This window comes from Alligator mississippiensis, chromosome 16 (genome assembly GCF_030867095.1).
Source record: "Alligator mississippiensis isolate rAllMis1 chromosome 16, rAllMis1, whole genome shotgun sequence".
Classification (NCBI taxonomy): Eukaryota; Metazoa; Chordata; order Crocodylia; family Alligatoridae; genus Alligator; species Alligator mississippiensis.
In genome coordinates this window covers 28,107,072-28,134,097 of record NC_081839.1, presented here as the reverse complement: position 1 = coordinate 28,134,097, position 27,026 = coordinate 28,107,072, and the positions used below count along the sequence as shown (strand labels likewise).

At 51.9% G+C, this 27,026-nt stretch overlaps 1 protein-coding gene across 5 annotated transcripts in view; it reads left to right on the top strand.

Moving 5' to 3' along the window:
• Window positions 1-654: 654 nt before the first annotated feature.
• B3GAT1 (beta-1,3-glucuronyltransferase 1) overlaps window positions 655-27,026 on the top strand; it is a 46,213-nt gene continuing 19,841 nt past the window's right edge. For 2 of the 5 annotated variants that reach the window (XM_019487291.2, XM_019487288.2), the window contains exons 1-2: window positions 655-1,034; window positions 26,863-26,986. In XM_019487291.2, the coding sequence (XP_019342836.1) occupies window positions 26,983-26,986 (4 nt within the window). In that variant the 5' untranslated portion in view covers window positions 655-1,034; window positions 26,863-26,982. Of the gene's footprint in view, window positions 1,035-4,564; window positions 27,004-27,026 lie in introns of those variants that run through there. The other 3 variants (XM_019487290.2, XM_019487289.2, XM_006276261.2) reach the window with 3 other exon arrangements.

Here is a 27,026-nt window from a genome sequence, read left to right as displayed (position 1 = left end):
AAACTACTGGGGGAAGCAGAAGACGGTGCATCCCAGAGGGGACCAGGGGAGGAGGAGTCATGTCACAGAGAGATGTGGCCCTACATAGAGCTGGATGGGAGAGCAGAAGTGTTGCCCACTGCCTGCCAAACCTAGGGCTGTCAGTAGTGGTGGGCACAAGGGGTTGCAGGATGCTGCTGCATCGGTTACAGACAGAGGGAGCTGGACCTAGGTTGGATCTGAGCTCTGCTTTGTGTCTGCACATGGTCCATGTCTGCACAGCTCAGGACCCGGTGCATGAGGGGTCAGGGCCCCAGGCCCCTGCAGCAGCCAAGGGAGGCCTGTCTCTACCAGGGAGATGCCCCTGGTTCCTCATAGCCAGATCCCCCAGCTGCTCCCTGCTTGCGCCTCTCGCACACCGAGCTGGCAGTGCATCTCCCCCATCAGCGGCTGCAAACTCTGGGGGAGATGCTGAGAATGGGAAAAGCAGAAACCAATTCCTGGTGGGGACATCTCAGCGCCTTTCCCAGCTCTTCCTCCCGTGGCAGGGAGAAGTGCCCCCTGCCTAAGTGGAAGAAATTGGTACAGACCATAAGCAGTGCAGGCCCTCCTCTCTCCGAGGGGGAGGGGGCTGGCAGGGCTTCTTTAGACACAAACCCATCAGCCAGGCTCTGCCTCCTTCCCCCCGCACCCCCAGCCCCCTCCCTTCCCCGCTTGCTCTCTCTTCTCTCCCTCCTTCACTCTCTTTCTTTCTCTTAACGCCAGGCTGCGGGGAACCAGAGCTGGGGAAGCAGAGCTCCGCAAAAGGCAGCCAGGGAGGAAGGACCGCTGTGCTGGAGCTGCTTCGAAGAAGCAGGTTCTTGCTTTCTGCTTGGATACAAGGGGGAGAAACCCCAAAGCAATAAGGAGGAGGAGGAGAGAAGGTGGGGGAGCCCCGTGCTCAGGCAGAGCAGCGGCTCTGAATTGTGCCTCTGTTCCCGAGGATTCAGGCATGAATGGGAGCCGCTGCCCAGCTTGCCATGGAGAGAGAGGCCGATTCAGGCTGCCAGAATAAGGTAACTCTTCTCTCGTCTTGCTTGCGTGGCGGGGCTGCGCTGGACAGAGTTCCTTTATGCCCAGCATTCAATATCCAGGCTGTGTTTGGGGGGAGGAAAGCAAGGGAGAGTGAGATTTCCACCCCCCTTCAACCTTGTTAGGATGCAGCCAGGGTCCAGGGCTGTCCGGACTCAACCCAGCTTGGGAGAGCACTTTGGCAGGTGCCTCAGAAGTGCCGGCGACCCTCACGGGGAGGCTGAGGATCTGGCTCACACACCTGCTCCTCCGCTTCCCTGGGAGGCGAGCTGTTGGCCTCAAGGGATAACATTTGGCTATTGGTGCAGGCGCTGTGGCAGTACAATGGAGAGAGCCTCGTGATGCCCTTGTAGTCAGTAAATGTGTGCGTGTGTAGTCAGCCAGGACTGGGAGCAGGAAGCCAGGGGCAGTGGGAGAGTCCCTCGGCCCCTGCTTTTGCCCTGCTTCTTTTCAGGGGGGTGGTGAGCACCAACTTCTAGCACAGCTTCAAGGAAAAGTGCCCAAAGTGCTTTACGTTGGAGGAGCAGGTGGGGTGAGGGTGGTGGAAGGGGATGGTCTGTCGTCTGTGGAGAGATCCGTTTTGGGGAAGATTGATGGGGTGTTTGACAGGAGAGTCTGCTGGCAGAGAAATCACTCTGCAAAGGTTGCTTCACCCCATCTGGGCCTCTCTCTGACTCCCTTCCTGAGCGCCTGCTTCTTGGGAGTCATAATTCATCTTAGCCAGTGTAGCAAGTGCAACTTTACATAGAAATGGGGGGCAAGGAGGAGGGAGGGAGCAAGCTGGGCAGGCAGCTCAACCCAGCCATTTCTGGGGAAAGCTTTGAAAGGGTCTGAAGGCTTGTATGGATGTTGCCCCTAGTCTAGGTGAAGTCCCTACCTTGACTTGCCATGTGTGGCTATTGCAGAGGCCGTGGGGACCCGTCATGTGCTGCCCAGCCCCCGGGTGCATTGGTAAAAGGGCTCCAGCACTTGGTTTCGTGCAGGGTGCGTTTTAGTGAAGGGCCCCGCTGGCTTGTGTGATGCAGGCTTCCCTGTGTCCTGACGTGCCGCTGATGGATGTAATTCCCTCCACGCATATTCCGGGGGCTGCAAGTCCGATGTTAATTTTAGACTCGAAGGGGCCTTGAGGGATCTGGTGCGTTGTTCCATGGCTCTCTGTGGAGATCGTGAGTGTGCACACGCGTCCACAGCGAGTGTTGCCAGCTAGTGTGATCGGAGCAAGGTGTGGGCTGTGCTGTGGGACCCCAAGCTTGCAGCCCTGCCTTTCAGAAACAGCCATCCCTCCCACCAACAGATCTGTTTAAATCAACCAGCCAAGGCTTGCCTCCCTTCTGTGCACCCAGGGCCCCATTCGTATCCATGGAACCCCTGGCACAAGCAAAGCGTGTGAATTTGGCCAAGTGTTGGCACGAGTGGTGATGATTACTAATGTAGGCTGGCAGGATTGGGCCCGAAGTGTGAAAAGCTGGAGGAGCCAGGAAAGGGGAGAGTCCTTGGAGAGAAAGTCCCATCATATTATGTAGCAGCCAGTTTTCCAAGCACCAACCAGTAGCTCTGGCGTACCCAGTGCCCAGGCTGGGACCACACAGCAAATAGATGCCAGTTCAGCCACATTGCCAGACATGAAAACCCCACGTAGCAGCGATTTCTGTGGCAGCTTTGTTTTTCAGTGAGCAGCTGTGAAGCATTTGGGAAAATGAAGGGTTAAGTAACTTAGGAACGAGATAAGCCCGTTATCCCAGGAGGGCCCTTGATGTGATCAGGGCCGAGGACCTGGGCAGCGGGCACTGAAGTGCCAGCAAGAGGGCTCCTGCGGCAGGCTGAGGGCAGCTGACCTATAATTGCATCTTCATGTCTTTGCCATGCTGAACCCTCATTATTGGTCGAACTTTTGCATGTGAACTCGTGCAGGGGCCATCAACACAGAACACAGTTGAGTTATAAACCCCCCTAAAAGCCAGAGTGTCTAATGACAAGCTGTCAGCCTGGCCAGCACAGGCATGTGAACTTGGAGTCATTAGTCAGACAGCCTCAGCCCAAACAAGAGGCCCAGGAGATGGGCACGGCTTGCATGAGTTGAGGTGGGCAGGGACTGTGCAGACGAAGCAGGCCCCATGCACACGTTTGGCCCCAGAGTCTGTCTTTCTGGGCGGTGTTTCTAAGACAGTGCTCGCTGCCAGCAAAGGAGCTTCAGGGGTCCATGAGATCTGATGAGCGCTTTTCAAAGGCCACAAAAGGCAAGAGGAGGCTTGTCACCGACTTGAGCTCGGACACTGGGCAGTGGCAGGGAGGTGTGAATTGAAGGCGCCCTCGGTTTCCAGGCAGAGCCAAGGGAAGGTGCCACCAAAGTGAAGGAGGGAGTGCGGAGGTTTGTGCCCAGGCAGGACAAGGTGGGCTGAGCGCAGCAGTACTTGAACCCTTCTGCGGGAGGGAAAGATCATGCAGGCTGTTCAGAGCCTGGCACCCAAAAGGGCGTTGTGATGCCCCTCTGCATTTCTATTCTCATGGCAAGGTCTCGAGACTGTTTGCTGGTCTTGGGGAGTCCCGTGGCCAGTTGCAGTGGTTGGCACCTCCAGCCTGTTCCCAGCACTCAGAATAACACCCCAGGTCTTGTGCACTGCAGGCCTGAGCTGTGGCTTGCTGGAGTCAGCTGTCTTGTCTCTGTCCTGCCCTTATCACTGTAGTGTCTGGTAAGGCCAGGGGGCTCAGGGATTGAGCACTCTCACCTAGCAAGTGAACCACCATACTCTGCCTTGGCCCCTTTCCCCCACAGCCTCCCTTTGCCAGCTGTGCTGCATGCCTGTCTTTTGTTCGAGCTTTGCTTGCCAGTTCCTTGGGGGGCCTGGAGAGCCTGACTTGCTGCCGATGCAAAGGGCCAGGTGAGTTTACAATGCACTGCAAGCAATGTTTGCTTGCGATAAACAGCAGCAATAACAGGGAGAGCTGCAGTTCCCCAAGTGACCGATGCAAACTCCCCAGCAGAAGAACGTGCGAGAGATGCACGCTTAGAGAGCGGCAGGGCTTTCTCCAGCAGGCGTCTGTGCGGAGAGCTCGCTGCTAGCAAAGATGAGGATGCTTTCTACAGGGCAGCTGCGTTTTTCTCCTCAGGTGCCCCTTGACTTCTCCTTTGAATTACCCTAAAGAAGCAACAGTAGAAGCCCAAGAAAATGGGAGAAGTGATTTTCTAGGGCAAACATTGCATTCTGGAGGGCCCACGAGATGTATTATTGTCGTCATCATCGTTATTATTATTATGGTTCATTCGCTAGATCCTTGTTCTCTAGCCTTTGCCCCCACACTGCCAGCCCGAGAGGAGGGAAATGAAAGCCAGTCTCTCTCCCCAAACTGCTTCCCGTGGGCAGATTTGTGTTAGAGAGGAGCGGGTGCTGTGGTAGCTTGCATTCAGACACTGCCCTTCTCGCGGGGTGACAAATCAAACCCTGAAGCTGGCTGGTTCCAGGGTTTTTTTTTTCCATAGGGACATGCCAGAGGGCTCTGGTCTTTTGGGGCACTTTCTCCATCTGTCTGCAAAACCTTCTCAGGGAAAGGCCTCAGCCGCTGTCACTCCTCATTTCATCCAGAGCTTTCCAGCGCAGGATGCCAGGTGTTTGCTTTACAACATGGCAGGCTGGAGGAGCAGGCACGTTGCATTTGAGGGGTATATAAAGACAGGGAATGAGCCCCTTGCCCAGGAAAGCAGTTATTGTTGAGGCAGCCTGGTTGGCTCGTAATGGCAGGGTTTCTTTCTGTCAAGCATCTGGTGCTGCCCGCTGCCAGAGCCATACCGCTGGAACAGATGGGGAAAAGGCCTGGTCCAGCCCAGCAGACCCTGTGCTGGGGCTTCCCCCAGACCTGTAGGGCAAGTGTATTTTCTGGGCACAACATCGTGTGAGCAGAAGGGTCACGAGCACAGCAGGTCCCTCAAGGGGAAGCTTGTTGTCTTGCTCCATAGGCCTCGAATCTGGAGCTCTCTTGAAGTCATCTCCTCTCCGGTGCAGCTGGGACATGAGGTTAAACCCTCCCTCCGCCTATCGCCGGGCCTCTAATTCTCCAGCTCCTTTACAAATTCCAGCTGCTCATGTTAGTCCACGAGCCGGTGCCTGGGCCAGACACCGGGATAAAGATTACAGGGTGTGGCTCACAGTGATCTCTGCATCCTTCTCTAGATACTCGCACATGCATGTGCACACCTACTCCTGCTACAGCCTCACAAGACTTCACAGTCTTTAAGGAATATATCTTCCTGCACCCTTAATAGGAACTCCAGGCCTCCAGGGTGCTGAGCTGCTTGCCCACAGTCATGCCGGCTATGTCTAAACCATACGCTTACCCTGCCCAGGACTCTCAGACACGTCGGGTGGCTCTGTGCATGCTACCCTCTCCAGCCAGCGGCAACACGGCTGCATCCATGCGGTGCAGGGACTGGGCTGGCTCTGTCACTCAGCAGTGCTACATAGCCTGGCGACCCAAGAACACGGCTACACTACTTCCAGCTGAGAGGAGGGCTAGTGTGTGCCAGAGGAGCCCAGCCTGTTCAAGGGCACTGCTGTGGGAGGCCTGACTCTGCCCGCATAGATCTGGGCAGCTAAACCCCATTCTCCTGGGTCCCAGTTCAGTACCTTTTAACCATAATTCCTCTCCCTCCTAATTCCTGTGCAATAATTTTAATCCTAGGAGCCCCCATCCCTACTTCCGCAGGGAATCTTTCCTGCATAGTGCAGCGTTATTCCCCACATGTCTAGACGAGTGATTTTAGATTAGACAGGGAAGACCTCCCTCCCCAAACAGTGACCCCGCAGGCCCCTAAATCTCTTGTGTAGACAGCACTTGCTCAGCAGGCAGCCTAAACCTGATCCACGTCTTAAAAGCAAACACTGCTCTACACAGCTCATGATCAGTGGCCCATGGAATTCACCGGCTCAGACATAACCAGCAGGGATTTTTAAAGGGGCTAGAAAATGTTATGAGCAGTGATGACATGAGGTGAGCTTCTCAGGGGAGTGTTTGAATACAAGACAAGGTATTTTCTTGCATTGTACACCTATCCAGACAGGCTGTTTGGGGAAGGGGCCTTTCGAAGCCAGGGCTATAAGCAGGATACCAAATGAGATGGCTCAAAGGTCTGATTCAGCAGAGCGAACATCCTGTATCGCTAATAACTCTAGGGATTCGTGTGCTTTCCAGCAGGGCTCCGGCTGTCCTCATGTCCTATTCTGGGCTAAGCCATTTATCAGACTGGGCTTTGATAAAAGATTCTGCAATGAAAATGAATTGATGCTCCTTTCCCAATGCTTGGTTGCTTACTGTTACGCTAACCCAGAACTTTGTGATTTGCTCTGGATGTGCACACTCTTCCCCAGTGAGCTGCAACCCTTACTAGCAGGATATGATGCCAGCGTCTCAAGTCTGCGACTACTGCACATTGGGATGTAGTGGGGCAGGCAGGGTGGCGGTGCCTGCATTGGGAGGGGACTGACTTGGTCTCCTGGCAGAGGTCATAGGCAAGATCTCTCAGCAGCAGAGGAGGAGCATGTGCCAAGGTGACACTGCTTTGAGCCCCATCTCGCACCTCCTTGGTGTCCTAATCTGTTCTGCAGGGTGAAGATTGAATGCAATGCAGTGAATCTTCTTGGACCCTTGGCAACACCCAGAGGAGTCCCATGTACAGTAGAGCAAAGTGACTGGTGTCACTTCCCCAGATCCTGGGTGGGATAGAGGTTGCCCCTACCCTGAGCATCTCTCTAGTGCATGTGTTGATAATGGAGTCAAAAGAAAGTCTGAGCTCCTGGCTGCTGTTCCCACATCATCCCTCACTTCCCTGTTTGATCTGGGTCAGCTCATCTTCCTTCTCCATGCTTTGGTTTTACCCCTCTACAAAGTGAAGGTGTTACAAGAACTGATGTCTGGAAATGTCTTGAAGATTTTCAGCTGAAAGCCGTCATGGCAGGGCAGGGCAGGGCAGGTATGCATTTATATGCAGCTCTCTCTATAGTGAAGAGGAAGTACATGACCTAGAGGACAAGTGGGGCAAGACACTGGCAGGCCCTCATGTATCTGCAGGACTGTCTTGTTGCCCTCTTGGGACCTCATGCTTTTGGACAGAAATTTGCTTTCAACCTCATCCTTCGGCAGATACTTTGCTTTAATAATTCACCCAGTTTGTCTGTGAAGTTTAGTAATGCCAACAGGCTGTCACTGGGCCTCAGGCTCTGCTGTGTCTCTGCTGTTACGGACCCACAGGTGTGTTGTGTTTGTTCCTTCTCTACCTGGAGGAAGACCACGATTGCTCCAATTGGCACTGGCCGGAGCTGTTCGCTCAAAGGTTTTGCAGCGGCACAGATGTGAGCATGCTGTGATCACAAGCACGTGCATGTAAGTACACTTAGTTCATGGACTCACACACTGTAAATATAACATATCAGCATCCATGCATCCTGTGAGGTGCCTGGCTTGGATTTACGCAGGTGTTTCAACAGGCATGCATGCTGCAACATGTCCCACAGGTTGAGCTCATGTGAACTATCATGGCAATATGTGGCTGCCCGCATTGGGGCTTGTCTTTCTCTCCTGCTCTGCACTTCTCCCTCCCTTCTGGGTGCCTTGTCCCATCTCTCAACTGATAAAGGGTTTTTTAAAACTGCTAATGGCTTTTCTCTGATGAGAAGAAAATTCTGCCGTCGTTGGGAGTTTGCATCTTTAAGCAATTTGCCAGCTGCTGCACCACAGGCCTCTGTTTGCAGCCAAACTAATACAGAGTGAGCAAGGCCTCTTCAGAGAGTGTCAACCTCAAGGTTTAAGGTATTCGTGTGCTGAGGGAAAACAAGTGTTTCAGCTCTCTGGTTAGTGATGGAAGAATTTGCCCTGATTGATTCCTAGTTATGAAGTGGGTGTTTGCAGGCCTGGGACCCTCTCCAGGTACCTCCCACATGGGTCACGCTGTGCTTTGCAGGCCCGTAGTATAGGAGAGTGGCTCCCCATCATTTGGTTTGCCATCGCTCCTCACATGACCTGGTGCTGCTGAGGCATGGGACATGGGCTCCTGCCCAGGGATGCTTTCCAAGAAAATGCCAAGGAAAGAAGGCTTCAAATAAGGCAGGTCTCAGTGTGTTACCCTGGCAGACACTGAAACTCTGCTCCCCAGGCAGCTCTTGGGATGGCAGGTCTTTACCTGGGGTGGCAAGAGCAGAAGTGAAGGTGCTGGAGGTGTTAGTCCCAGCTAGGTCCCGTGCACAGCTCTGCAAGGGCTGCCTTGCAGAACGGGTTTGGTGGCCAGGCAGGCAGGCCCAGTGCTCGCTTACACATGGTTGGTTACCCTGTCGGTGGGACTCTTGGCAGAAGGTCTCTGAGCTGCCGTGTGTATTAGAACAGCTGTGGGTCATGGTCAATGGGATGGGATCAGGTGGTCACTGCTGGCTCATGGTCAGCTTTTCCGCTGGTCAGCAGTGTTACTCACTTGTTGTAGAGCGGTACATCGAGGCACGCCATCCCTGCACTGAGGAACTTGCTGTAAGGTGGCGGGACAGACAGAGGATCTGTCATGCTCTCCATTTTGGCAACAAAGGAGAGGGCCTTGTCTAATGCCAAAGCTGTAGCAGAGCTCAGACCTGGGTCCAAGTCCTGACCCAGTGCCTTGAGAGCAAGGAGCAGGGGCTGCCAGTGTCCAGGCCCTGTCTGCAGCCCAGCTGAGCTTGGCACCCAGGAACCCAAAGCACAAGTGCTTTGTAAATGTTGAAAAGGCCCCACACCCTCCAGCCTCCGAAAATGGTATTCACTGCCCAGACATGGATTGGGAACCTTCTCCTTGCAGCCCTGAGCGGTTACAGGGCAGTGGGGTGCAGCTACAGGGCCCCCTTCTCATTCAGTCCCTTGGAAGATCCCTTCCCTGTTGCCCTCATGTCCTCCCCGCCACAAAGGGACACCTCCAGCTCTCTGCTAATGGGAGCCCAGCCTCTCCCCCACATGCTCTCACTCGTAGGGTCTCATAGGGGTGAGACCCTTTTAACACCTCCCACCTGAGCATCAGGTCAAGTTCAGCTTCCTTCAGGGTAGACAGCTACTACGTATAGGGAAAGGAGGCACAGTTAACCCAGCAGTGAGGAATTGAACCCAGAAATCCTGGCTTCTGTTCCCCTGCTCCAAACACTTTCTTTCTACTGTTCAGCCACACTGTATTTATTGAGTCCTTGCTGGATGAATGGGATCTCCAGCGTTGTGTTATGTGGATTGGAGCTCAGCAAATTTGCAGGTCGTCATGACCCCACCTGCTATGCTAGTGATCCAGGAGAGATCTTCCCCAACTAGCAATGACACAGACGCTGCATGCTGCAGTATGAGGGCAGTGGGAGCTGAAGATGCCATATGAGTAATACAAAGTACCCCGTCTCTCCTGCCACAGCCATCATAATGGCCTCTTGCTGTCACGAGGTGTGACTCTTCACTACTGGACACCAGTTTTACACCAGTGGAGTGGGACTCATGATGCCTCACCAGAGTTAAAGGAATATAATCCCCTCGACATGATGTCAGATGCTCTGCTGGACTTCGGTTCCCGAATGGCTCCACCAGCAGCCTTGTCTCTTCCCCAGACTCGGCACCGGAAAGGCTGATGAGTGCTGAGCTAGGGAAAGCAAGAGCTACTTGGCTTGTTTCCCTTTGCCTTCCAACTGCTTGGAAAAAGACCAGCGAAGGAGGCTGCACTTGTAGGGGCTGGTCTGGGCTCCTGGGGAGGAGGCATGTAGGATTCGAGGGTGTGGGGGAACTGGCTGCCTGCTCCAGGATTCATCAGGTGTTCAAAGCATTGGTCACACTCCTGGCATTACAGTAATGTAATACCAGCATCAGGCAGGGCCCAGTAGGAGGCAAAGGCAAAACTCCATTGCATTGCAGAGGAGAGGGAGCTCATGTAATTTAATTGTGATCACCAATTTTCCTGCTCTGTATCTGGATTCACATGAGCAGACAAGGGTGAAAGTGCTGGTGAGCACAGCCATAAGCGTGCGTGCGTGCGGTCATGCACGTGCAAGGGACGATGAGCCGGCTGCAGGAGTAGCACTAGCTCATAGCAGCACACAGCGGCCGGCTGCAGAGAAACACAAAGCGACAGCAGAGCAGGCGCCTGGGTTACCTCGCCCTGGGCCTGGCTATAAATACCAGCCTGGCACAGCAGCATGCTGGTGAGGGGCTCTGGTTCCTGCTTTGCCCTCTCCTGCCCCTGCCGCTCTTCGCTAACCACCTCTGGCAGGGGAAAGGAGCCTGCACAGATGTGTTTAGCCATGTGCCAGTGACCCGGGCAGAGCTGGGCTAGCAACACCAGTGGTGAGTCTGCATGGGGAGCTGCAGTGGAAACCAGCTGCCCTGGACAGAGAAGAGGGTCAAGCAGTGAAGAACGTGCTGCAAAGAGGCTTCTGCTCTGGCCAGGAGGGACAGGGCCTTTCCCTCCACCTCCTGTGGCACACGGGGGATAGGAAGCCAGACCAGCTGTACCCAGCCACCAACACCCCCCTTCTCCTGTGCTGGTGCCGCCTGAGAGAGCATGTGGATGAGTCCTGACTTTAGCCTGGGCCTTCATGCAATGCTAGCACCCCAGGGTTTGGCTGCATTGCGGTGCTGCTGTCCAGGAGTGAAGCCACTTCCCTCCATGCGAGGGCTTCCACCAGGTCCCACTGTCCCTTTCTGGAGTCCAAGGGGGCAAGAGCATCTGGTGTCCTGTGCACCTTTCTGGGCTGAATGGCTCTCCACTCCTGTGCAGCTCTTCAACCAGGGCTGCTGTGGCTGAAGGGGAAAGGGCTTGCCCCCAGGGGCAGAGTATGCAGTATGTGTAGTACGTGGCTGAGTCTGCAGGTGCCTGTGTGATGAGGCCGTTGATATCCACCTCTATTGCATTCTTCCTCATTCTGCAGGGAGCACGTTACTTTGCACCTGCTCTGTGATCACAGAGTGCGGGGATCAGTGACCAAAAGCCCATGGGAAAGGTTGGGGTTTGTGGAGTGTACAGGAACCATAGCCAGTAGCGAGGTACATTAACCAGATGATGAGGGTGCAGCTGGCTGGGGCTGTAAATTCATGCCCTTTACCTGAATGAAGCCGTAAAACCCACCAAGGCTGGAGCGGAGCGGGGGTGGCACTGAGGAAAGATATTCTGTAAAGCTCCCTGTCTCATCTGAGCAAGGAGCGGAGCATCCAGGTAACAGGAACTTCACTACGGCCTGGGTTCAAAGCCTCTATCTCACTTTTGCCCATCAAGAGACAGAAGGTTTTTCTTCCAAATGTTAAGATGCCTTTAAAGGTTCTTGAGGGATAAATATTGTGGTGCCCTGTGCCTCAAGGAGGTGTGAGGGACTTTTTCTGTTAACGTGGCACTTTGTTCCTGCAGTTGGCCCAGCTTGGTGACAGGGGTTGCTGGGGCTGCTGTCTTCTGGAAGAGTACAAAACCAAGGCACTGACCACTTGTGTTCACAGAGGCATCCCTTGCATGCATGCAGGTGTTGGTCTGACCACCATGGTTGAATCCCAGGGTAGTTTCTTGCTTTCTAGCTTTATTCCCATTGTGCAGCTGGTGCCAGCTGGATGCAGGACTCTTCTGCCTTCACTGTCCTAAGCGGCTGTTGCATCCACCACCCAAGAAGGGCCTACTTCTTGACTGTGTTGTATGATATAATACTGAGCTCCAAGGCTTATACAGCTCTGCCTGGGTAAGGGAGAGATTAGAGCTAAGGAACTACCTTGCAGCCAGTATTTGTCCATTTGTTTCCTAACTGTGGAATCTTCCCAGTCTGGCATTTCCTTTGATTTATTCATGTGGGTTTGACACACATCTCCTTGACTGTCTTATTGCTATGGGCTGGAAAGTTACAGTTTCTGTGCTGTGAGTAGATGAGAGTGCAGCATGTCTGGGTAGGATTTTAGGCCTGGAGCACTGGAATGGATGGGACACATCTGGGCGTTAAGTGGGGCAGTGGGTGAAGGAGAGCTGTGCAGGACTGATCCTCTTGGGGTGATGGACCGGGTGGTGGCAGCGGGGTGCGTGACCATTTCAGGGTGGACTTGACAAGGAGTCCACTTCTGTTTCTTCCCACCAAGAATTCCCAACCATCTCTGAGGCAGAGGTGAAGGTGGCAGAGCTAACTCTTGGGTTTCCTTTACATTCCCAAACCTTTCAAACTAAAGCAAAAGCTGTCCACCCAAGGTGGCAGGGTGGAGAGCGTCAGGCAGGGACAGCTCTGCATAAAATGACACCTGACAACTCAGGGCTGGCAGATTCAAGATGTGTCACTGTTCTGGTCCCCAGTGGACTCAGTGTCTCTTCCCACCACAATTCACGTGTGTGTGTGTGTGCGCACATGCATGCGTGTGTGTCGGCTGCGGGGGATTTTTGCTGGGTGCAAGTAGCAGGGTTACCATTACCTTTGGTGTGGGAGGATCCAAGTTGCATACTTGCTATGGTCCTTTCTACAGCCTGCTGCACTTTGGTGGCTATGAAGACCTAAGTGGCAACAGATTTATTACAATAGGCTGAAGCCTTCAGCCCCCCTCCCTCCTCCAATTTGTCTTTTAATAATGCTGCCAACATTATTTTCCATCTCTGCCTCGTGTGCTCCATGCTTCGCCTGGCGGTCCTTGTTGTCTCACCCAGGTCCTTTGCATCAAGACACTCTAATAGGAAGAGACACCGTCTGCTGCAGTTAATAACTTAAAGCACTGGCTGAGTGGTTCCTGTTGCACAGAGAATTGCAAACGAGGCAGCGAGTGGGAGCTGGACCTTGGAGCAGGACCCTATTCTGGGGCATGCACCCAAATAGTTTGGTCGAGGTTGTGGCTCGGATTGAGGTTGTCTTGGGTGTCCCTCTGATACCCGTGTTTTCCCCAAAGCACTTTTCTCCTGAAGACTTCATGGTGATTCCCAACCTGTCATTGACTGGAGAGAGTGGGATGCAAACTGCATGCTCCTGAGGCAATGTTTGGGTGCAGCCCAGGCCTCCTGCTCCACCCTGAGGTCACTGCACCTTCCACTGGCAAAAGACATCACTTCCAGAGCAAGGAAAGATGCTCCTGGAGACACAAGTGACACAGGGAAGCTTATGTCTCCAGGACACTGAAATGACAAGGTAGTGAGCACGGAGGGACTTGAGCTGGCCATAAATCTGTGCGTTGTGGTCACCAGAGATACCTCGCTGTAATCAAGGCTGGCACTTAAAACCTCTGTTCTCCAAAGCTCCTATCGCTTGACCACAAAGAGACATACATTAATGGCCTGGGGTCCATGATACCCTGTCTCACACCGCCAGTCGCAGCCGGGAGTGGGCAGTGTTTCTCTCCCTGTCTGGCCGCAGCTGCCTCTGCTGCTCTGGCTCATTATCAAGTGAGGCAAGCAGCTTAGTAAGTTTGTCTTGTTCTTAAAGATTAGTCATTTATAGGAATAGCATCTGCAGCGCTGACGGCTCAGATAACATGACAAGCACTGTCAATTCTGCTTCAGGACATCCGCCAAAGTAAAAATAAACCAAAATTGCCCCCCAGCTAGGTGAACCTCACTTATGGAGGGACGGGTGGGAGTGACACCACTTAACTCCTGAAATGCCAGAAGCACCAGCCTGGCCTAGTGGGCAGAGCACTGGGTCAGGATTCTGGGCCCCCAGGTCCTGTAGCTTGGTACATGCGAGCTGCCAAGTGTCTGCTGCAAAAGATCTGCAGGTTTTGCTGCGGGGGTGCTGGGCACCTGTACGCACTAGCCCTCCTGCGGAGGATGTTGTGCAGGTGCTTTTCATCTGGGCGCCTCTGTAAGAGAGCAAGGTGGTAGCACTGGGATCACCCAAATGGCACTGGTCTGCTTCTTGTGCTTCCTGTGCTAGACATGGACCTCCTCCATCTCCCTCCCATGCCAACTGGGAGCTCCTCCAGCCTAGTCTGCCTACTCGAGGGCTTCCCAGCCTTTCTGTGCTATGACCATATGTTACTACAGCAAACAGGCTTGGGCCCCTCCCTGCTGCTTAGCTTTGCAGGGCAGGGGAGGGGTTGTGATGTCCTGAAACCTGCTTGTGGACGCTGCTGTCCCCAGGCCATCATGGCCTCTAGGTCTGAACCAGCCACCTCTTCTCCTTAACTCGCAGCAGGTAGCATGTAAGACCCCATGCAACTGCTGAGACTGCCATACGTTGCCTCCCTCCAGCAACTCCCTATACGTTCCCAGGCCAGTCCTGACCTACGTGGTCTGCCTGTTCTCTTTTTTTCCCATTCCAAGGGGAAGGCTTGTCCACAGTGGGTGGCACCAAGCTGTGAAGTGGGTAAGTGCCGGGCTTGCTTTGTTCTGCCCCAGCGTATGGATGCAGCTGTGAAGGAGAGGTCCCTGTGAAGGAAGGAGGAGAGGGGTTGTCTGCCCTCTCCCAGCTTTGACCCCCACCTCAGGCAAGGAAAGCCCGGCTGCCTGCCTGTCCCTGCTGTGCTAGGATGGTGACAGCAATAATAATAATAGTGGTGTAATTTGCCTGGTTGATTTGAGATGTGCCATAATTACTGCATGATTACAATATTCTTACAGCAGCCGTTACAAAACCCTACAGTCGCGTACAGCTCCCCGAGGGCTCCTCGCGCTCTTGCTCGCCTTGCACAACCTGCAGTGTCTGATTGGCTCAGTTAGCATCTCTCTGTCTGTCAGTCACTCGCCCACTCTGTCTCCAAGCCTGGCCTGGCTCCTCAAGTGCCCCGAGGCCTGTGTGACCTTTCTGCATCGCTCCGGCAGGCTGGCCACAGCATTGGGCTTGGCTTGCAGGTTGTGGAAACTTTGCAAGCAAAGAGGGCGTTGCCAGGCAGGAACACGGTGCATGCGTATGGCGAATGGGTTTGTATGGTGGTGCTTGGGAGCTGGCACGGGAGCCTGGAGTCCGTTTTGCTCAATGGCTGGGCTGGCGTGCTGGGTGGTCCATCTGTGCCGTGGCTTTGCAGCTTAGACTCAAAGTAGCTCCATCTGAATGAACTGCTTTGCCTCCTGGGTGCTCCATGGGATCTCTGCCCTAGGACATCCCCTTCAGCTTGTCCCTCCGACCTGGTCTCTGTTAGGAGCAGAAGCTGTGGCAAGTGATGTCCATGACTGAGTAGCTGTCCTTCCTCTGCACTGGCAGAGAGATGATGCTCCTGGCACAGCATTGGGAGATGCCTTGATGCTGAAGGGCCTGTGTGCAGACAGAGTGACTGGTAAGGATCCCGTGGCCCCAGCTGCCTGAATGGGAGGCAGAGCTTCCCTTGGGGTTGGGGTTCTGGCTGCTGACTTACCAGTCACCACAGATGTGCTAGTGCGTAGCCAAATCCAGCGCGAATTTGCCAGTACAGAGTGCATGCACCTGGGGCCATAGTGCACTGCACATTCATGCCCAGGGCTACCGTGTGGCCACTGCCCCAACATTTGCTCATCGTGGTGCCCTGTGCAGCATGCCACCTGCACTCTCACGTCTCTGCACTTCCCTCCTGGGCTGCTGTGCGCAGTGTTCCTGTGTGCTGCAAAGCAGGTTCCAGCTGTCATCCTGGAAGCAGGTGCATTTCAGTGGCATCTGCAGCATATTCCACATGCCAAAACCAGCAGTTTCCAGAAGGACCATTAGGGGTACTTAATGTTTTTATTCTCCAGCCTGAAACCCATCACAAGGACCTGAATTTCTCTGCCAGAAGCAGCAAGCCACTGGCCTCTTGCAAATAAGGCCTCTTTTAAGGTGTCTCAGTTTGGGCATCCAAAGTCATTGGGAGAAGATCATGGCCGAAGCGTGTAATGCAGCCCTGCAACCCTTCGGGCTGATGGCACTGGACAAACGCAGGCGGCTCTAACCTGCCTCAAATCTGCTTGTCCCCCTGCCTGTCCTCTAGTCACAGAGCAGAGGGGGAAGTTTCTTCTTCTTCTATTGCACTGCAAGGTTTCCTGCTTTTCCTCCTTTGAGCATTATGCTCGAATCAGGTTATTGATAACTTTAAAAACAGAGCAGGAATGTTTTATTTTGGGGACAGTTCAATAATTAAAAATAAATGCTGACAGCTAGGAACCAGGAGCTCGCGTGCTGAGCTGGTGGGATGGCTTCTAGCTGACGCTGGCAGCGAGGAAAGGGGTGTACGTGCGCCTGTGTGTGATGTTCTAATGGCTCTGATTGATCGCTGAGCGGGGAAATGTGCCCTGCAGAGCTCTGGCTGCCTCTCCCATCTACCAAGTCAAATGGCAAGGCTGTGTAGGAGGTGAGGAATTTCGTCTCCAGGTCTGTAACTGAGAACGTAATGCAGAGCCAGCTGGGAGATAAAATTAGGCAGCGTGTTGCTCTTGGTGAATCTCCACTCATCTGCTGATTCCTTTGTCGCCCCTCTGCCTTTTGGGTGGGAGGTGACCCCCTGGGAGCTTTCCCCAGTGAGGAGGGAGGGGGCTGTAGCTCCCCTTGAAAAGTGATTCGGCATTAGGTTTATAAATGTAATTAGAATTTGTTAAACTAATTTGCGTAAAATCTGGAAAATAGCATGAGAGTTAAGTTGCTGTTGCTTCATTTCAGAAGGTGGAAGCCCTTCGGGTTACACACCCCAGCTATGAAATTCTGTCAGAGTCAATCTTGTTCCTATCCCAGAGCTGGTTAAATGCTGCAAACAAAATATCCTCTTACATCTGAACCATAATCTCACAGCTCATTATACAGTTTCTTCCTTGGAACTTATTCTTGTTTGGTGGCTAATGCTCCCCCACCTCCTACCCCTCGCAGAGATTGCTTTATAAAAAAAAAAAAAAAGTCATTAAGAGAACTTTTGCAGCAGGCGTTTGACAGCTCACATATACTAGAAATTACGGGTGACAATATTCAAGTCTCCTAGGACATGTAAACATAGATCACCCTCTAATGAGTAGTTCTAGGAGACATTATTTAGGACTGTTTGTACTTGAAGAACCTTCTTTCTGGGGCCTTTCCCAAGCGAACTGCCTGGGTGCTCGGGCATGGAGACACTGTAAAATTAGAGAAGATAAGAAGTCTGGGATGTCTCCTAGCCAAAAAAAAAGAGCAAAGAGAGGAGGATACAAAAAGTACCTGGTTGTTAAGCCATAGTCTCTGAGGAAGCAGGTTGTTGGTTATGAAAGCTCATGCTTCTGAACAAGTCAGTCGCTAAGGTGCCATCCTGCGCTACCTCCTGCCTGGGTATTAAGTGAACACTTTAGCTATTACGGTTTCCAGGTTCTTGTGCAGTTGGAGTTGCGGTGGCTGCCAAGGAGCCAGGTAGGGAGGATCCTTGCTGGTGGATCTTCTTTGGGTGTCTGGAGACTGGTCAAAAGTGGGCAGTCTGTTGCAGCCTTCACTGCATCTTCCTAATATGGCCAGGGTCAGGAAATTGTGAGACATCTGTCATCCTGCACCTGAAAGGTGAGCTTCTCAGCCTTACCCTGCATTGCTACAGGTTGTCAGCTTTGTTTTACTTTGCTCTACAGCAGCTACCTCCAACGTCTTTGGACAGATCAGCTATATGGCCTACATTTGGAGCCAAACAAGTTCAAATTTGGGCTGTCTTTGGCTAGCATCAGGTTTTGAAACATCCTGTTTAAATTGGTAATTTTCAAAAAGTTCGGTATTTGCATGGGCCACAGACATTGTACATCCTCCCCTCTCCCCCAGACAAAGTAAAAAAAACCAGAAATGTGACACCATTTTTGTGGAAGCTGACATGGTGAAAGAGTGAGAAGATCTCAAAATGACGTTGTCACCCATTTCACAAAGTTTGATGTGAAATCCTAAAAAAAGAGATGATTGTTCGGGTTCTTTTTTTCCAGATTGACTCAACATTCATCCCTAGGCAAAATTAAAAATAAGTTGAACAACTTATGATCAGTGCTGTCAATCTTTTCTCAGACAAGACAATTGGCAGTCATCTTTCTATTTGGGAAATGGACTGTAACTCCAACAACTTGTTGTTCTCGTTGTCGTATAGAAAAGTTACTTAAAGGCCCAGTTAAGTATATTAATTTATCAAGGAGTACTGGACAGCTGAAAGGAGTTGGGATCCAAACCTTGTGATTCAGCCCACACCCTCCTTGGATTGTGAGAAGAATAAAAGACAACTGGAGTCTCTTTGCCTGATTGGAATAGCCAGTGCATCATTTGGCAAAGGATTTTCCCCTTACTTCTTCATAAAGGAAGTTGTCTGCCTGATGCTAAGGAAACCCATCCTGGATATATTGGCTACTAGTTGGCTAATACCAGTGTCAAACCTCCCATGCCTGAACAAGCTCAGGGAGAAGCTAATCCTTGCCAGCTCCAAGATCGGATAACTGAAGCTAATACTCTAGACCTGGCACAATCTGGATTCCAGCCAACACATGAAAGCAAACCACCCGAGTGCCTCTGGTAGGTGGCTACCTCGTGGGTAAAGGACCCGCATCCAGTCTGCCTTCGGGACCTCTCTGCAGCATTTGGCACTGCTGACTATGAGGTACAGCTATCTCACCTCAGATAGGTGGCAAAGATCCAGGAGACTGGGCCAAAATGGTCTGAGACTGTCCTGAATTATACAACCTAATGAGTAGCGATGGGGAAACTGCAGCTCTGCCCCTGGTCCCTTGATCTGTTGAATCTAACAAAGCAATTTTTTCTCCATCCATTCTCCATATTTACATGTAAGCACTAGGTGAACCAATTAGGCAACATGGATTTAAGGGCTGCCATTTCACAAATGATACCCAGTTTAATCTTCTGTTTCCCCTCATATGCCTACACCACTGCCACCAAGCTGGCCCTGTACCTGAGAAGCACTGGGATAATGAACTGTTGGCTGATGCTGAACTGGAGCAAGACAGAGGTGACAGCAGTGAGTCACGGGCAGCAGTCTGAAGAGTTCCCAGACACGCCTGCAATCTCCTTCTGGTTGAAGGTGCACACCCACCCACGCTTTGTCCAGAGTTTGAGACATTTCAGACTTGTGACTGACCCTAAGCTCTCCCATAATGGGTTCTGAAAATGGGTGTTTTCTGTCATCTCCAGCTGGCTGGGGGATTCCTCCCCACTTTGGCAGACAATGGCCTGTTCTTGGTTATTTATTTCCTCGCAGGTGGATGACAGCATTAGGGTATTCCTGGACCTGCACCACTTAGGAAGTGCCAAGTACTACAGAGCATTGTAATAATGCACTTCAGCAACACAGGGGCCCACAAGTGCATCAGACCTAGCCTTTGATTTCTAGGCTGGCTTCCACAAAACATCCAGTAAAGGTCAGAGTCTCAGCCCTTATCTTCAAGGTGTTCTTTCACCTGGGTTGAGAGTATCTGAAAGACCATGTAAATCTCTGGGATGGTTCTGGCTCAAGGAAACTCTCAGTGATGAAGGTGAAGTTCACAGTCTCAAATTGGCTGCAAAGAAAAAGTTCTGTGGAATGAATTCCCTTAGAACTAGTGCGCCCTCGAGTCAGGGCGCAAGATTTCTCTGACCCTACCTCATTTTTAAGAGGTGAGTGCAACAACAATATTTATCCTCTTCCCTTTATACCTCCCCCCTCCAACAATGAAACAAAGAAGAAAAACCAGGGTACTCCATTGCACATGCTTGTCCCCCTGAGAGGAGGGTGAGAAAATAAATGCATGACAGATGGGGAGTCACATTGCTCAATGCATGACTGGAAGGCGTTTGTACACAGCACGAAAACTGACACTTCCAAATGCATCCAGACCATACCTTCATTCAGCTCCTTAAACGAGGAAGTTTCTAAGTGCAGCTGGTCAAAACTTTGTGAGTGCAAAAATTGTCTGATAAAAGTATTTGTCATGTTTAGCCTTCTGCATCTTGATAAAAATTATACTAAATTTTTTTTGCATTTTCATTTTCCCTTTCCTCTTTGCCACTCTCCCATTTTCAGAGTCTGGGAGAAAGCAGGAATAAACCATGAAAACAAAAACTGAAAAAACTTTGACCACTTTTATTTAAAAAAAAAAAAAATCAAACAAAAACTGGCCCTTTTTACAAACCTGGGAAATAAGATTTCAGATTTTTTTTGCACAAGTTGGTGTCAAATTTGGATGCAGATGTGTACAAGGAAAGGAAGGGTGTGCATGCAAGCCTGGTTTGGAGGGGATGATTTTCCTTACGAAGCCATGGAGCTCTGCTTTTCTCCCTGGGGAAATGAAAGGTCTGAATCATCTTAAGAGTCTCCTCACCTCTCTGGTCCCTGCTTTCCCCAGCTGTGTAAAGGTTTTCTGCTTGTATTTCTCTCATAGCAGCACAGCAGACGTACTCGGGTAGGCTTTTCAGAGTTGGAGCTTGGCAGAGCTACCCCAAGGTCTGTGTATAAATGGGTCAGTCTTCTGAAGGCAGTAGCCTGGGGCCAAAGCCTGTATTGAGCCCTAGCCTTCCTTTCCCCTCTCTTGGAAAGGGCTGGGTGCCAGCCAAGGCTGCTGGGCTCCTTGACAGGAGAGACGCTGCTGCCATCTTAGGAGTCACAATGGCACTGCAGCTGAGCAGCAGCTGGCAAGGGAGGGGTGGGATATCTCCCTGCAGGGATGGCCCCAGGTGAGCACCACTCCTAATCTGACTCCTTGCATCTTTCTGGCACAGGCCGATGTGGGCTGGGCGGCAGCGAGCAGGAGGGTCAGCAGGCATGCAGGCAGGCTTCCCGAGGTGCAGCTTGGCAATGCCCCTCTCTGCACGCACTAGGCTCTGCCTCCAGCCCCACAAAGGCCCTGCTCGCGGGCATGCAGAAGCAGCGTGCTTCTAGGCACTCAGCCACTCTCAAGACATGCTTTGGTCCCATTGCTCAGCAGATGAGAGTCCCCAGCATGTGCCCCCTACACATACAGTGCCCCCTGGTTTCAGGCTACAGCACTCCTAAGCTGCATGCTCTAGTGGTGCTCTCCCAGTGCAGCTCTGACTACCTCCCCCTGACCAGCAGCCTCTTCTGTTTGGGTCCATAGCCTCCCCGAACTCGCTGCTTGCAAAACATCCAACCTCTCATGAGCAAATTGGTGCCTGGCAAAGGATATGTTTTATGATGTCCCAACGTAAGAGTAAGTCAGCAGAGATCCCCACAGAGGTTGGGTCTGGGGCAAACCAGGCTGCGCACCCTGGCTTCCCAAGGGAAAGGGCAAGGACTTGCAATGGCTTTCCCCTAGCACCAGTATGGGCAAGATGGAAGAAAACATCCCTCCCATTAGGCAGCATGAAACTGAAAGTAGATGAGCATAAGAGCAAGCAAGGCGTGAAGGCATGGTGGTGGGCACAGACCCAGGACAAAGCCTGGGGTCCATTTTCATACCCCCTGGCATGGGTCTTCCTCCCACCCACCCCCCTCTGCCTACTCTGCTACGCAGCCTTCTGCGAGCCCGGTGGTGTGGCGTCCCCTGTGCCCAACCCCAGACTCAGGAGACTCTGCGGCAGACGTTGCTGAGCCTCTGACTAACATCTCAGAAGAGCAAGTGATTTCATGCTCTTCTTACCATACCCCAGCGCTGGCTCCTTTAAAAGAAAGTGTGCCTATTCTGTTCTGCTTAATAACTGCACAGTAATTAGCTTCACAATTTTGCTACTATACTTATAATAGCCTCCATTAAAGTTATGGGGTTTTTAGGCAGTAATGGCTTACAGAGTAATTAATGAGCAAGAGGCTTTTATTGCTACCTTTATTTTTAGACTATGTTTTACAAGCCATCTCTGCCAAACAGCAAAATCCCAAGCAAGCGTCTTACAGTGACTTCCCCCACTCTGCCCTCCTCCTCCCACCTCACCCCGATGTGCAAACCTGGACACGAACTGTCAGAAGCCGTCTGGTCAGACACAAATCATCGGCATTACTTTTTTTCTTGTCCACTGGGCCGAGCAGGGCTATTTCCAGCTCGGTTCCTGACTTGCCCGGTGCTCTCAGACAAGACTCTTTGAATCACTGTGTGCCTCAGTTCCCCCAGGGATAAAACAGGTCTGGTAATCATCAAAGCCACTTGTTAGATAAGACAGGAGATGGGCCGACGCCTGTATGAATGGGGTTTGGTAGCAGGGGTTGTAGCTTGTGTGTGGCCCCAAGCGTACGGTCACACAACGGTCCTGTGAACAGAAGCGGTTTGCTGGCGTGTGCTACTTACCCAGATCTCTTTTCTCTGAACCAGCGGCAGCAGAAGAAGGCATACAGATCCCTACAGTGTCTAGTTAGGGGCTAACCAGCCCACAAGGGAAGTTGCCTTGAGAGCTGGTACCTTAAAATATTGTGGCTCCGGCGAGTCGTGTTATCCAGATGCCAATCCAGTACCGCCAAGCCCTCGGCTTCAATGCAGTGAATGATTTAAATAATACCCATGGAAATGCAATTAGGAGTTTTTGGTGTAATGTCCTCTAAACATTACCCGTTCGGCACGGGCCGGGCCAGCACAACCACATGGCGGCTGTGCAGAAGACAGAAGGTGAAACTCATGATAAACCAGATTGCAAATCAAATCAGTGTCCTTTCAAAAGTGAAGTGGCACAGCTGATGCCAATTACCCTTGATTTAGAAAAAAACATTCTTTCAGACTCTAATAATCCAACAAGTCGCTACATAACACAAGGATAAATTATTTTCAATGTGATTTTTTTTTATAGCAGGACAGCGTCTTTTCTGCATGATAACGTATTGATTAGGTGCACCACTGCCCTCTAGTGCATGGGACCAGAACTACTTTGCTGTGTGTCATAGACCTTACGCTTCCCCGACACTGAAAATTAAATTTGGGCCAAGAAAGGCTTTTCACACGAAATGCAACTTTATTATGTTTGACATATTTTGACGAAACAGAAACTTCTTTTGTGTGTTGGAAATGTGCATTCCACTTCCATTTTCGAAAACTGAGAGCTCTTGTTGCTTAAGGTATGTTTTCCAGGCTGGGGAAGGAACCTGTCTTTCTCTCTCTTTTTTTTACTCATTTTCTCCCTTTTCTGGTGGAAGAGAAGCCTCACTGAAGCCCCAGCATTAAAAATGAAAACTAAACACATTTTCATTTTGAACTTTCTCATTGAAAAATGAAAAAGCATTCCATGGAAAAGAAATACCAGGAAGAAATGTAATTTCCTTTGGGAATTAATGCTGTGATTTTGACTGAAAAAGTAGTGGCGGGCAGGCATCCTTCAGCTTGAGCACTAGAGGGCACGAGTTTCTGAATTCTCATCCCGATGATCTCTGTAAAGGTCCACGTGGCCCTGATACGCAGCATGATCCCATCACCGTGGCTGTGGATTTGTTGCTCTGCGTACATCATAGTTTCTACACATGCCTGTTGGTGATGTGGGAGGGCATCTTTGTTTTAATGAGAACTGGAGCCATCGCCTCTCTCCATTCTCATGGCTTTAAGGAACGTTGTCCAGAGCTGGTACTCATGCTGTTTATGGGAGCCCAAAACGAATTTGCACAGCATCCTTCGCTTGGGCTTCTCCTCGTCTTCTGCAAAATCAGATTGCTTAAAAATACTAATGTTGAGCAACCATCTGTGCTGTAGAATGAATAATGGGGTGTGTTCCTGCATGTCGATGGAAAGTTGGAAACCTGACTGTGCAGAAATCACAGGCCAACAGCCCAAGGGTATCTGACCACGACTGTCTTCTGCTGGAAGGAGCAAAGCATGTCCAACAGCTCCCGGGGACTGGGTTCTTTGAACGTTAATAAAGGTATAACTGCCAGAAAATGAATTCCTCTATTCCCATAACAACCTACTTGACAGAGGGAAGGGAATGTAGCTGGTTGCTCTACAGGAGCAGTCAAACCCCAGCTTTAGCTAGGCTTGGGATATTCATGCTCTTCTATGAGTTTGGATATCCCATTGCAGGCTGACCATTTCTTCACCATCCTTTGGCCCTGCTGGCCTGCAGCTCTACTCTTCTTAAGACAGGAATCCCACACCAGGATTAGGGCCTTGCTGCACCTGGCCACTGGCAGATACCCAAGAAGAGGCTGCTGGCCCCTGGAAGGTATAAAGTAAGTGGGGTTGGATGACAGCGAACAAACAAAGTAGAGCTGAGCGGAGTATGCTAGTAGATAACAATGACATGAAGAGTGTAGCAGGGAAATGGGCCTTTCTTTACTTGCGTAACCCATGCCAGGAGTGACTAGCTGGTGTTGTGGTAGCAGGAGGGATTCAAGAGGCTACAGCGGTGGTTTCACGAGCCTGGGAGCTTTTCCTGTGGATGGAAACTAGGCAGGGCAGGGATGAAGCACTGAGGACACTGAGGAAGGTAGGACAAGTCAGTGTTTAGGGTAAGCATCGTTGGCTTCTCAGACGGACCCTCGTTTCCAGGGGAGAACATGCCATAAGCTCTTGTTCCCATCCATGTTAGAAGTATACCCCTGTGTAGATGAGGGAGTGTGGCATACAGGGGAGGACAAACTTGGTCACAGCCAAAGGGCACCAAACGTGGGATTGACTTCCAAGACAGAGAGATGATGATGATGGCTCCAGTTCTCATTAAAACAAAGATGCCCTCCCACGTCACCAACAGGCATGTGTAGAAATTTTGATGTACACAGAGCAACAAATCCACCAGAACTGGGCACATGTGAAGGGAACCAAGGGTGCCAAGAGGCCTGAGGACTTTTGGAGAAGTCATGTTTCCATGGCAGAGGGCACTGTCCCCATTAACTCTCTGCTAGGACAGCAGATCATACTCAACAGCTATCTGTGCAGGGAGTGGGGTGGGCTGTATTGACTGCTCACAGCTGGAGAATAGGAGTCAGATGGTTGGCTGGGGAGCTGTTAAGTGCTCAACAGAATATTAAAGGGAATCAATGCTGAATGAAGTGGTGCAGGAATGAGTGGAGCGTGCTCTTTCTCCCGTGGGGAGGAGACCAGTGCAGTACGCTGCCCATTGAGAGCCCTGCGGTTCCCAGGATGTCGGCAAATTGGCTGTGGAGCACCAAGTGCGGGGAGAGGCATCTCTAAGGCCAGCGTACTGCACACTGAGCATCTACCCTGTGTGTGTGCATCATGCTCCCTGTGCCATCCCTCGTGAGCACTAGCTGACTGAAGTGAACTGGCTTTCAGCTGCTCCTTAGCATGTCTGTTTTCCTATCTGCTTTGCCTAGAAGCCAGCAGTCACTGTAAGGTTCATGCACAGAGCATGGGCTCCCTCCCTTCAGAGCTGCACGGGGATAGAGCTGAGATTTCCTTCTGGAGGGGTCCTGTGGATGTGTTCTGCAGAGGAGATGCTGTAGCTTTGTGCAGGTGCTGCCCAGTGGCTGGTGAGGAGAGAGGCTGTGATATGAGAGCCCTGTGTCCTGTGTCTCCCCATGTCCACACATTGATGGGGAACCACAAGCCAATGGAGACAATGCCAACAGTGATTTGACCTGCTCGGGGGACTCGGTCAGCATCACACAGCCAGACTCTGGTTGTGCGAGAATCGGGTTTTTGCTCTGGAGCAGGGTCCAGACTGCTGGGAGGCAGTAGGCAACCCTGGCTCTTGCATAGGAAACTGGGAAAGGCTTCAGAAGTAAAGGGCAAAGCAGACTGAGGGCTTTCCCTGTATGAGGTTGATGCCATCCAGAGATCTGACATCAGATACCTCTCTGCCTCCAGCCAGGGTCTGCCCACAGTGCTCCTTGTTGCCTGCAATGCAGCGCCATGAGCAGACAGCTGACACCTGTGCTCATGGGAGCAAGCACACTGAACAATGCTCCAGGCTTGCAAACCACCCACCTTACAGGTGCCTGCTGAGGGATGCCCACTGCTGGCCAGGGTAATGCTCAGATAAGATACTGCCTGCTTCCATCTCACCTGCTCTTGCATTGAATCAGACTAAGCCAGCGTGGCAGCTCCATGACCTGCACTCCTGACACCTCAGAGAGGGGATAACCATGCAGGGGGAGCAAGCTCTGCAGGAGAGCAGGAGACCGGAGGCCTGAACTGGGTAGCCCCAGTCAGGGTGGGATGGGAGGGTCTGGGTAACTTATGCCGTGGTAGTGAGAGTGACACATGCAGACCAAGCAATCAGTGGCATTGCAGCTGTTTTCCCAATAGTGACTACGCCTTCCAGCGAGGGGGTGGCCTTGGAGTCCTGGCTGAGCCCTCAGCCTGCAAGAGAAACAGGCTACTGGTCAGAAAACAGGACTGGGAGCCAGCTCTTAAGCTCTCGGATGGTCTCCATCACTGGTTCCTACGTCAGACAAATGACACGATCCTTTTAGTTACTGCTTCCCTCCCGTTGAATGGGCCCACGCATCCAAGGAGGGCTGTGAGGCTTCATTAATGACTGCAAAGGCTGTGAAATGGAAAGGGCTAGTGGGTGTCACGAGCTAGTGACTCATTGCCCTGCCACTCCTGGAATTCTTCCTTCTCTGCAAGGCTGGGAGCAGTAGGGGCAAGACTGGCCTTTCTACCCCTGGCCAGGCCCTGCTATGCAGGAGGTTGCTGTCCAGGGCTTCCGTGGGTAGCAACGCAGCATTAAGATGCAGAGAGATGAAAGCTGGATATGGCTGTTGGCAGCTCACAGAGGCTGCTGGGCTGCCTGGGGCATACTTACTGCAGGGAGTGTGGGGATAGCACAGACAGCGGTGGGGCAGCCCATGAGCTGGATGTGCACATAAGCATGCACCAGAGCTTGTGCCTGGGGGTGGAGGGGCTCAGATGCAGATGTGCTACATCACTGTCTGGCTGATGGAACCAGGGACTTTCTGGGGTGCTCTGGGTGATGGGACATGAAGGAAGGCAGAGTCCCAGACACCCAGGGTTGCTCTCTTCCAGAGAATGGATGCAGCTGGCTGCCCCATTGGCACCTCCTCCTGAGGAAGGCATGTTGGCATGAAGGCAGCTCTCCATGGAGCAGTTCTTCCCGGTGCTTCTCCCTGCCTAGGCTCCTTTGCTTTACCTTGCAGACTTCCTTCCAAATGGGTCCCTGAAGCTCCAGCCTGCGGCTCCTGTGACATCCGGTGTGAGCATCCCCCGGAGCAACCTCCAGCCCGTGGAGCTGTGGCACCGCCAAACCTGCTTCTGCAATGGGTGGGTTGTAAGCGCTGGTAAGACCTGCGAGCCATGTTGC